This window comes from Battus philenor, unplaced genomic scaffold (assembly GCF_028537555.1).
Source record: "Battus philenor isolate CCGP_79_NKW_IND1 unplaced genomic scaffold, ilBatPhil1.0.hap1 SCAF_9, whole genome shotgun sequence".
In the NCBI taxonomy this organism is placed as follows: domain Eukaryota; kingdom Metazoa; phylum Arthropoda; class Insecta; order Lepidoptera; family Papilionidae; genus Battus; species Battus philenor.
The window spans coordinates 13,386,613-13,398,748 of NW_027181759.1; the positions used below are offsets into that span (position 1 = coordinate 13,386,613).

At 34.0% G+C, this 12,136-nt stretch overlaps 1 protein-coding gene across 2 annotated transcripts; it reads left to right on the forward strand.

Annotated features, from left to right (window-relative positions):
- The first annotated feature begins 237 nt into the window (after positions 1–237).
- unk (RING finger protein unk) lies at positions 238–11,615 on the forward strand. Of its 2 annotated transcripts, none has more exons than XM_068775676.1 (6): positions 238–501; positions 605–814; positions 4,003–4,286; positions 5,725–5,825; positions 7,306–7,543; positions 8,360–11,615. In XM_068775676.1, exons 1-6 carry the CDS (start codon positions 443–445, stop codon positions 9,349–9,351), a joined length of 1,884 nt encoding a protein of 627 aa, XP_068631777.1. In that variant the 5' UTR covers positions 238–442; the 3' UTR covers positions 9,352–11,615. The 2 variants fall into 2 exon arrangements, with proteins under 2 accessions (XP_068631777.1, XP_068631778.1); XM_068775677.1 differs by having other exon boundaries at positions 428–501; positions 589–814.
- The last annotated feature ends 521 nt before the right edge of the window (positions 11,616–12,136 follow it).

The window sequence follows — 12,136 nt, forward strand, 5'->3', positions numbered from 1 at the left end:
TGGGTAATCGAATATTGCGTATAATTTCACTGTTTGTATTTCGTGTTTCTTTGTTACAATAGATACTTTCATTGAAAAAATTAATGGATCGACCTATTTTTCGTCTCTGTTTACTACAGGCAAATTATCATAAGAAAGAGAGAGATAAATAGAAAACATAAGACGTGACGTTTCTGTCAACGTTGATTACATTTGTAGGTATTTTTTCTACCTTCTGCTTGTGATTTGTTTGCGATAACAAAATGCTTTAAGTTCAAGGTCGTTACATATTAAAATGTTTCGTTGCTCTCGAGAAAATCTCATCAAATTTAGTTCATTATTTACGTTTAATGGCTTTCTAAAATATTGAGCATCACGTGATCGTATATATTGAATTTTAATTGGTCATCGGCAAGCGTGCCCTGCGCGACGCGAGAGGCGCAATACATAATAGTTCTCCAAAATGCCGTCGGAATCTAAGCCTTTGTTGACAGCTCAAACAGAAAAACCAAATCATTATAAGTAAATAGTTATTTCTATTGTGGTTTTTGTCGAAAGTGATAGCGCGCGAACTATAGTTTGTTACGGTATAACATTTATTGAGCTCAGTGATGTCGTGTTGCAGATATTTGAAGGAATTCCGAGTGGAGCAGTGTCCATCGTTCCTACAACATAAATGTACACAACATAGGCCTTTCACATGTTTTCACTGGCATTTTAATAATCAGAGAAGAAGGAGACCCGTCCGAAAAAGAGATGGATCTTTTAATTATAGCGCCGATAACTACTGTGCCAAATATAACGAGACCACTGGTATTTGCGAAGACGGCGACGAGTGAGTACAGCTTCGCTTTGTTGTGTTGCGTCTGCGTTATCCATGTCGATGCATCGACGCATCGTTTTTTTATGTGCATTCACTTGACAAGGCGTCTGAAATATACAATATCGGTATTTAACGAAGTGAATCCGTATTCTTTATACAAGTTCAGACTTAGAGACAAACCTATTTTCGTAGCTGAAGTAATTGTCGTAGAGGACAAAGACATCCTTCTTAAGAGTGTTTTTCTATTGGATGGAACACACTTCACCAGATATTTATTTTACTTATTAGAAAGATCTTAATAAAAAAAATTTAATTTAAAATAATATAATTATTAAAACACCTTTCAACTTTCTACCTTTACAAATGATTGAATTTTCAATTTACTTTTTCTAATTAGCTTTTTATATTATATGCCTAAGCCACATTACATTATTAAATGATACTTAAATAATTATATATGTTTATTATTTGACATTGAATAATAATTTTTCCAATTTGAAGAAGATTAATTGATTTTGAATTAATAAAGTTCAATCAATGATTTAATTATTTCATCAAATATAATTAGTCATTCATCAAATATAATTAATAGGCTTATTACAATGATTCACTACTATATATGGTTAGGTAGAGAAGGTACATTTTCCTTAAGTCAACTATATTTGTTGTTTAAACATAATTTTATGACTTATTTTAATGACTAATAAAAATTCCTAATAAAAACATGACCAATTTGGTTCTTTGTTAATTAATATTACAGGAGTTGTAATATTAATTAACAAAGAAGTTTAGTTTATTTATTGTTGTAAAGTCAATATTTCTTGCTATTTAGAATTTAGTTTAAATAGTGTTATTACACGACATTATTACAATTATTTATGATTGTCAGCTTATAATTAATTTTATGTTAATTTGGACCTCACCACCTCCTATGAACTAACAAAAAACTGCTTGGTTTTGTAATTTTTATGGAGTAATATGTCTCATGACGAAGCTTGGTTAGCCAAATTTCTTGAATTATCTAAAACATACATTTACCCTATTGTTTGGTAGTTTATTTTAAAATATATATTTTTTTTTCTACCTACAAATGGGTATAGACACTATGAAGCTTATATGTTGATAGTTATTACCATGTTTTTTAAATTTACTAGGATTTTTATGTACAGACAAATGATTACATATATATATCATAAATATACTGTGAGTGTAGTGTGGGTATGTCAGTGTCTTTGAATTTATATCTAGACAAAAACCTTTGGATACATTATGTAAATGTTTGAAATATCCTGTTTTCAGAGCAAAAATATGTATGTAATATAGTTAAACTAATATCTCTTTATGCTTTTGACACACTAGCATGTATTTAACAGATTTAGCTGTCATGCTAGTACATAAAACTTATTAAGTCTATTTTTGAATACATTCAGTGTAGGTAAAATTAGACACAAACTTAAGCATTGCAATTTACATAAAGTAATGAATGGACTTAAATGTATGTACTACTAAACTCCTAGTGCCACTTCAAACGGAGCATTGTCTATTATGACACATTCATGACAACTTGAAGGTGACTTATTCAGATGGTGGAGGCTTAGAACAGCTTTCTGCCACAACCAGTTTACTACATAGCGTCGGAGTCCCCTTTAAGTAAAGTTAAATACAAAAACTTATGTATTACTAATTAATTAATTTAATGTGTGAACTTAAATGCAAACACTCTTACTCTCAGTGCCATTCCAAATAGAGCATTGTCCATTACGATATGTATATAACAACTTGAAGGAAACTTATTTAGATGGCAGAGGCTTAGAGAGGCTTTCCGCTACATCTACATAACATTTGAACCCCTATAGGTAAATTTATACATAAACTTGATATATTTAATAACTGACAAAGTTAACCTGCCAACTGCCTATGGTCATATCTGTCCAAGCACCCTGGGTGCGTACAGGACAGATCTGCTCAAAAAAAAATTGGCTGCTTCACATAGAATCACCTTAAACATACAGTTTAAAGTAGTTTGCTCTGGTGTACTACAGACCACAGGATCATAAACAATAATATTTCATTTATCATTTAAAAAAATTCATTCCCAACACTGATAGTTAAGGCAAACAAAGGGTTAAATGGTTTCAACTTGTCATGTATGGGTCATAATAAAATAGAATAAATAATACACAATTATTTATTACAGAACATTGTCCCTTTTAGTTGTTGCTATAGTTTATTTTAATATTGACTCACTTTATGATTAATTTTTTTAATGAATGTCTCAAAGTTGTTAGCATTAATTTAAACTTTGGTGGTTCCTGGTGCCTATATCAAAAATGTAAAAATGTAATGTATATAATGCATATTTATAATCATAGATGTTTAAAAAAATATGTGACTGCAGATTCCTCTTCAAGTAGGTGACAATACTGTTTACTATAAATTGGGTTTCTTTTAGAAGACACCCGAGATAAGTTTAGGGGATGTCAAGATGGATATTCTCAATTTCTCAAAGAAAAATTGGCTCAATGTGATAGCCAGAGATATTTCTATGTCTGAATCAAGTTAAGGATATAAGAAAGCACTATAAGCAAAGGCGCTTTCAACTGATCTTAATGCAAATCTATAGAGAAGGCTTATATATAGCAAACCAGATACATCACGATAACCAGAGATAATTTTGTCTAAATCAAGTTCCAATGACCTTAGGAAGATGCTGGATGCAGGCTTCTTCCAACTGGACCTAATGGAAATCTGTGGGAGATTTGATGTCCACCAGTAGATGTCTGTATGTGTTTAATAGCTGAAATGATGATGATTCAAGTTTTCTCTGTTTTTGAAAATTCCAGTGTCATGGTTGGTCTTGTCAAATTTATTAATTTTAAACATCTTTATGCATTGTTTGAAAATTTTTTCTTATAAACTTTGCATGCTTTTCTAAAGATTTTTATATACCATATATTAACTTGACATATATATTTCTAGTTCTTCTGAGCATTATATTTTTTTTTATAAAAATACTTATACTGTACATATAGTTACTTTGTTATACTCTGTGAGGTCTATATACTACTACTATAACCTTTGCACTTTTGATTTTTGTGATGATCTACATGATATATCTCCAAGACTGAATTTTTGACTCTTCTATAATAAGCTTACCAATAACATTAATGATTGATTATGTAATATTTGTATTACCACAGATGCCCGTTCCTGCATAGAACAGCCGGTGATACAGAAAGGCGTTACCATTTACGATATTACAAAACATGCATGTGTGTCCATGATACGGACGCTCGTGGGCTCTGCACTAAAAATGGGGCTCATTGTGCATTCGCTCATGGTGCACCAGACTTGCGTCCACCTGTGCTCGATGTCCGAGAACTGCAAGCTATTGAAAATCCAGATGGTGCGGATGGTGATGCCGCAGCACCAAACGCACTTGATAGAGAACGAAATTTAATGAATGAAGACCCTAAATGGCAAGGTCAGTAATACTATAACAAGATAACATGTAAAAATATTCATGATGTTACATAATTCATTGTAAACACAACATTTTACTTGAATAAAAGATTTTTTTGTGAATTATATTAAATTGTGGCCGAATAAGGCATGAGACGAATTTAAATTTATCTGGAATCTCCTGTATAATTTAATAGAGTTGATATATAAAAAACTAATTTTTTTTTTGTAAATTATAGCAGTTAAAAATTAAACTTACTATTTCATCAAAATACATGCTTTTAATGTAACTGCATAATAATCAAGTCATGAGGTATTTGAGTGAACATTTACCTAAAAGCACCTTAGTTAATAGTCTCATTCTTAAAAGCAGTTAAAGTTATCCATCTTTCTTGTCCATACAGAAGTGCTTTCTATAAAAAGCCAACAATTTTACTTTGAGTATACTTATATTAGGATATCAGATTTCTGGCAATCAATTTTCTGAATCATTCGCAGCACATTGTTTTCTTGAAGCTAAATGATAAAAGTTTATGTTCATGATAAATTTGTCTTTTATGATATTTAACTATTTCAATTACCTTCATTAATTTATCTCTGCACTGCCTAAATAGTTAACTGCCATTATACGTAGCTTGTATAAGAAGTGTTAAAATAAATAAATAAATTTCTCATTTTAATTTGGTGTTAATTGTAAAATTAAATCATCATTTGAATTATCTACTTTATGAGAAAAGTTTGTAATGTTATTCTTAACATAAAGGTACATTTTTTAAATAAAGTGATATAGTACCTGGCACTTCATTTGGCACGCCATATATATTAATCTTATATTTACAACTAGTTTTACCTGATCTAAACACTAAGCTGGTTAGACCATTCCGCCATAGCCTCCTTCAACAGATTCCAGACAAATAATATATTTGTACCAAATAATATAGTGCTATAGATTCTCAACATTCTAAGAAATATTAGAATAATTTTCATGCACAATAAAATACTTCTAAGATAACTTGAAATTTTGTAAAGAAAAATTATTTGAAAAATGTCTACATTAAAAATGCATGCTACACCACACACTTGCTATTGATAATTTGATAAAAAATGTATAAATAATAAGTATCTATTTCAAACACTAAAAATATTTCATATCAAAATTACACATAATATTTTATAACATTGTGTTAAATCTTTTTTTATTTAAGTAATTTTTTATAAATATATATATATGTGCACCAACTGTTACAGTAAGCTAAAAAAATGTGTATGGTATAAAAAAAGGAAAATAATATGTAGAATCTCATATGTTAAGCATAAATTTGTTTTAGAATCTTTGCTAGCAAGTAATTGCTTTTTGCTATATACATTTCTTCATGAGATGGGTACCCTATATGTATTGTTACTTTAATGCATAATTAATATCATTCGACATATATTCACATGTAATTCTCTCATTTCAGATACAAATTATGTGTTGTCATCATATAAAACAGAGCCATGTAAAAGACCACCTAGATTATGTAGACAAGGGTATGCTTGCCCGCAGTATCACAATAGTAAAGTGAGTTTTATTTTTATTCTGTAGTTCAATGCTTTGAGAAATGCCATACAATTGTTATATTAGTCCTTGACGGTAAACTTTATATAACATCTCTTACCTGCACTTTTGCAAGGAAATGATAAGGGCAGATGATGGTAGTGGCTGTCAACAATTGAAACGAAGTTTTAAGATGCGTTTACAAGTGGGAACTTTTATTAACATGTTCCGTGCAGGCTGCGTGGGGCGTATACGACCCCAACTTCAAAAGTTTTAAAAAGTCGTTTGTATGGTTTACACTTTTTCAATACTGCAAAGCTATAATTCGCGGGAAAAAGTAACAAATGTTAATATGGATTTCGTACGCGCATACTTGATGTGAAGTATATTTATATTCGACCCTATGATTCATTTTTAAGATCTTTTGTGTTTCAATGAGAATTGCAATGGCTTGAACGGAAAGTGCAGTGGGGGTCGTATATGCTTCATATGGCAGGGAATGTGTTAATTAAGCGTTCAAATAACGATTTACAACATATAAATTAAAAGTTCTTTTTTCATTACCACCCTTGTTATGAACGAAAAATACCATCCAAGTAATTGTTATTTGTTAGTTGGATTTTTCATTGTTCTTGCCATCTTTGTCCGAGAAACACTCTCTGTATAATAAGTAACAATTTATATTATTATAATTATTCTTTTTTTATTTTATCATCAATTTGATGGAAAAATATACCATCACAGTAATTATAATACTGTTGCTGAGTTGAATAAGCACTTTTTTATTCTATCTTTGTAACCCTTATGGATGAAAAAAAGGGTTTCCGTTGAAGTACATGCCATCATTGTCCATGGAAAAATGATGTCACAATATATGGGGGAATAACGAGAGTCCAAAAACACAATATGACAAAGACAAAAAGAATCATCAATAACATAAGTGCAAATGTTATGTGCATGTGAATGCTTCCTAATGTCATAATGATTTATCAATGGGGCAACTTTTACATTTTGTGATAATAACTCTGTCTAATATATAGAGCACATTGTTTTATAATTAAAAATTTATTCTATTAAGTGTTTGTATCATTTTAAAAATGACTTTTCTAATAGGTTCTAATTCATTTCAGCAAATACTTTCACATGCGGGAACTTTTTGTTTGGAGTCTCTTAGTTTTGGAGTTTATTAGCCATGGTTTTTAGCATATGTAGTTAGGAGTAATGTTGGTTTTCTTATTTTTGTATTATTATATCATATTTGCCGCACTTGATGTGGAATTGAAAATGATGTCTCCTTATTAATGTCTTGTGTTGATAACTGAAATTTTAAATTTAGGCTACAGGGCCTTAGAGATTGAAGTCAGTGCAGTGGAGAATTTGTTAGATTGACACTTTATGTGTCTTCTGTATGAAACTATTATCATAGTCAATCTAGAATGAGTAAATATAGATTTTTTTTTGGTAATTTTGAAGAAAATTTTATATTTAGTATTTACCATTTTAGGATAAAAGAAGATCTCCAAGGAAGTATAAATATCGCAGTACGCCGTGCCCCAACGTGAAGCACGGTGAGGAGTGGGGCGAGCCCAGCAACTGCGAGGCAGGCGATGCCTGCGGCTACTGCCACACGCGCACCGAGCAGCAGTTCCACCCGGAGATCTACAAGTCCACCAAGTGCAACGACGTGCAACAGGCCGGCTACTGTCCCCGGGGACTCTTCTGTGCTTTTGCGCACGTCGAACGTGAGTCTTGTCTGTGACTGTCAAGGAAACATCCATTAAAATAGATACATCCAACAGATTTGGGTGACTGAAAGGTTGAAATTTTATTTTTATTACTAAGCTCTTCCGACCTCGCACGGTGACGAGCGCAAGCCTGGTGGTAATCATGGGGATTTTTGCCGGAGTCCTATGCTTTGTAGCGGGTGTCTGTGGACTGAAATTCATGATTTTTTTCTGAGATTATTTTTATATACATTTTTTAGCTCAGTTGGTAGAGCGGTAGAATGTACTTGAATACATTTACTTATGTAATCATTCATTATACTATGCACTCAGGGTCATTTATGGTGATTAATAACTTAGAAGCACTTAACTTGATAGAAACTAGATTTAAATTGAGCTCCCGATTTAAAATTTTCCTGATTTGAGGAGAACTCACTATAAACAACGTTTTTTTGTGATCCTTTTCACAAACACACTTAAAACAACTCATTCTCGAGCTTTCATATCACTTAAAAGTCATTTACATAGTACTAGGATTTTAAATTTATTGCGTGATTATTTAGAGTCATTATGTAGTAGTTGACTGTGAACAATAGGCAATTGTAACAAAAAAAGCTACATAGTAATAGTTAAAATTATTAGCTATAAAAGTCTTGTTGACTTCTTTTGTTCTAGCTTCTTGTGGTTTAAGACAGTATGCATTTAAGAATGGGGTAGGTTTTTGTACTAACATATGGGAACATTAGAAATAGAAACTATACTGAATGATATCATAATTAAATCTTTATTAAAGTCTCTCATGTCATAAAATTAATATCAATCTATTGTTCACAGCGGAAGATCTTGGTGTAGGTCGGGAGCTCACTGCACCGTTAGAATGTGGCACCAACTTGGCGGAACTGCTTTCGTCCGCGCTGCCCGACAAGCGCGTGCCGTCGCCCGGGCTGCCGCACGCCAACGGCGACGAGTGCGCCTCCACATCCAGCGGCGGCTCCGCGGCCCCGCGCCCCTACGACGACAAGTTCACCTGGCACCCGCGGAATACGTTCGACGCCACCGTCGTAGAGGTGGTCGGCAACGCGCTCGATGACCTGCACCGCGACGACCCGCTCAACCTCGTCGCCTCGCTGGACCGGGACCTCTCCGACAGCGAGTGCCTGCTCGGCGGCTCCGCGCCCGTCAACATCCCGCGCCCGGCGCTGCGCGGCTTCAGCCCTCCCGCGGGCGGCTCGCCATTGCCTCCGTTCCTGCGCTACGCATCGAACGACGACCGTCTATTCAACTCCCACATCAAGGCGGGCAGCTTCGGTGCGGCCGGCACCGGGCCCTTCGAGTTCGCGTCCGCGTCGCCGTCGGCGCCTGCGGAGCTGTCGCGGCTGCGCGACGAGCTGCTGGCCGCGCGCTCAGCAGCCGCGCGTTGGGACGAGCGCATCGCGCAGGCGCGCTCAGCTTGTGAGGCCTGGCAGCGCGAGTCGGAGGACGCACAGCGCAAGACGGCGCTGGCCGAGAGGCAACGCGACGACGCGCTCGCGCACGTGCTTTCGCTACGCCGTGAGCTGGACGCGGCCCGAGCTGCCGCCGCGCGTCGTGACCTGCGCGGCCTGCCGCTCACCACGCTCAAGGCCATGCAGACACAGGCGCGCGCCGACCTCGAGGAGATCGAGAAGGTGCTCTACCTGGAGACGGCCACCAAGTGCATGGTGTGCGAGGAGCAGCCGCGCAGCGTCACGCTCGCGCCCTGCAACCACTACGTGCTCTGCGACGCCTGCGCCGCCACCGCCAAGGAGTGCCCCTACTGCCAGACGCCCGTGCAGCAGATGCCCTAACCGAGCACGTGCCCGCCTGCGGGCCGCCGTGCGTGCGATGGTCGCTCTCTACTCATATCTTCTCTAACCTAAGAGCGTCACGCGCGGGGTGACATCTATACACATGCAGAAGATACTTTAACGCATTCTCATTGATATTTTTATATACAGACAAAAGATATCAGATATATATAATGCGATAATAATTATAAGATATTTTAATTTAAGCGCGAAGAGCAAGACTTATTCTGATAAATATATTGAATGAAATTAAGGAGTGGTTGATTAGGATTTTCAAATTTACTGCCACTGTTTGTATTTATATGTAGGATGTTCCGCTAACCGAAAGCAATAAATTAACTACGCGAAGAGATAGAGCTCTTTATGTAAAGCTACCTGATTACATATTAAAGATGATATATAGACTTGTATAGTGTTATGAGAGTATTCAACACTTTTTGATACAGAATAAATTGTATTTGCAGATGCTATATGGATTATATGACAGTTATATAACCTCTGCAGGGCTTTGTTTAGATGACAAAATAAATTCTAGTGAGGTGAAATAATTTATTACCGCGGTATGCAAAGTGGGTGTTGATTGAACCAACATGCTTTAGTGGTCATTACCAATGCTAGTGAATCTGTATTGCTGATAATATCTGGGACATTGGTAATTAATACCGACCTAGCATGCTGCGGTAATAAGTACTTTCACCTTAGTTGTATTATTCAAAGTTTTATGAGCAGATGCGTAATTTTTTTAAATCTATCTATTTCTAACATGTAATGAATATTTTTCATAAATCAAGTATTGTATATTTAGTGCGTGGATACACTTTGTAGTGGTTTATAAAGTTCATGCTTTTGATGTTAATGAATATTTTGTTTACATAGAAATCTTGTTGCTTTGTAAGTGAAGATTTGTAGGTTTTTGAGATCATAAACTTAGAGACTTTGGATATGCTTTCATATATCTATTACAAACGTAATACTTTTAAAATTTTTGACATTACTTAATACATAATCTATTAAAAATAATTACCACAATGTGACTGGAAATGAATATATTTTGAAATAAAAGAAACTAAGGTAGTTTTTAGTTTTGTATTTGCAGACTTGGCGATTTGAGCCCGAAGATCTATTTTATGAATGTAACAATGACGTTTGTGAGATTTTTGAACACAATATTTTGTAATTTTTGAATCGTATAGATTCCGTTTTAAAATCCGTTTTACAATTCAAAGTTGTTATTTGTTATTTTTTTACAATTTCTTATAGATAAGCAACTGTCAATTTTAGGTTTGTTTTCAATCGTCTACCTAAGCACAACTGTACATGCATGCAATTAGTAAACTAAGGACCAATAACAAATCGAATTTTATACGTCGCGTTTCTACACTTTGTTTATCTTCTCTCCGGTGTTGCTGTCTTACATTGTTTACCTACTTTTTTTAAGAATTTAGTGTATTTTATGTGTAACATTCCCAGTTTTATTAGAATCAAATTAATAATAATCAATGTAGATGCATTTAGCCGCTGAATCAATAATCTGTTTATAATATTTCCACACATTTCGTACAATGTTATATGCGCACTGTTTTATATTTTTCTCCCATATATACCTAGCATTTACTAACATATACAATCGATAGTAAACTTGTGGAGTAGCGTTGTTCAAACATACTATATGAGATTGTTTTATAAACTCTATTTTCCATTTTAACACAATATAACCTATTTATATATGAAGAAAATTAATAAAATAATGGTTTTGTATCCGCATATTATATTAGTAATAACCAAGGGTCAGATATTCCAATCCATGTATATCTAAAGTTATTGTTAGTTGAAGAAATTATGAAGAGAGTTTCAGTGAACAAAAGGAATTAAATTGATCACATTGCGGCATCTTAGGTAGTTTTAGATACGAAAGCACTCTCGATGATAAACAAATCCTGTAACTTTAGATAGATATGTATCTGAATATCTGATTTTTGGTGATAACAAATTAAACTTAGATTTACGTATAGATGTAAGTAGCGTTTTCAAATTGTAATGGACTTTATATTTTAAGCGAGTAGAGGTTGCATCTTATATTTTAATCGGAAAGCAATATGACCACAGCCGCCTTCAATGATAGATATGAATACGTTATATATAGACTCACTTCTGGGAGCGAATTGTCTGTCGCCATGTGATATTATATATATATTTAATATCTTTCAGTATTGTATGTCATTGGCAAATGAAGAAAAAAAATCATAATGGTATTTATACAAACAGGTACCTAAAACAGGTTTTTATACAAATAAATGCATTAATAAAAGAAAATTTATGTGAATAAAAAATAAATATTTTTTATTTTTGACACTAAAAGGTATAGATTATTTTCTCCCAGAACGTGTGGTCACCGTGTCGACACAGCACATTTTGTGTGCTGTTTACATTTATAAAGGAAAGTTAATACAAATACGGTGCGATAATCCGAGTCCAATCCTTGCGTTGTTAATGTCTTTCAATGTACAGTATTTATACATGTTGAAGTGATGTATTTTATTACATTTTACTAATGTGTGTACATTATTTTATTACTATTTAAATGTGTTGCAATACCTTTTACGTTTTACATGTGTTCGGTCTGCATATTTAGTTACTTTTACAATTTTTATAGCATAAGCATTTTATAGCATATTAGTATTACTATTTATTTATTTGTAAATCTAATATACGAATCTATTTTATTATTTCCAGGTAATTTTGATAACAAAATATTTAATATCTAATATTGTTGTTTGAAAGTAAT

What these genes read in the sequence shown, in the direction of transcription:
- unk (XM_068775676.1), top strand. Translation starts at nt 443, where the DNA reads ATGCCGTCGGAATCTAAGCCTTTGTTGACAGCTCAAACAGAAAAACCA. An exon ending in GAAAAACCAAATCATTATAA is followed by an intron (nt 502 to 604) that starts GTAAATAGTTAT and finishes GTCGTGTTGCAG; the next exon opens with ATATTTGAAGGAATTCCGAG. An exon ending in ATTTGCGAAGACGGCGACGA is followed by an intron (nt 815 to 4,002) that starts GTGAGTACAGCT and finishes GTATTACCACAG; the next exon opens with ATGCCCGTTCCTGCATAGAA.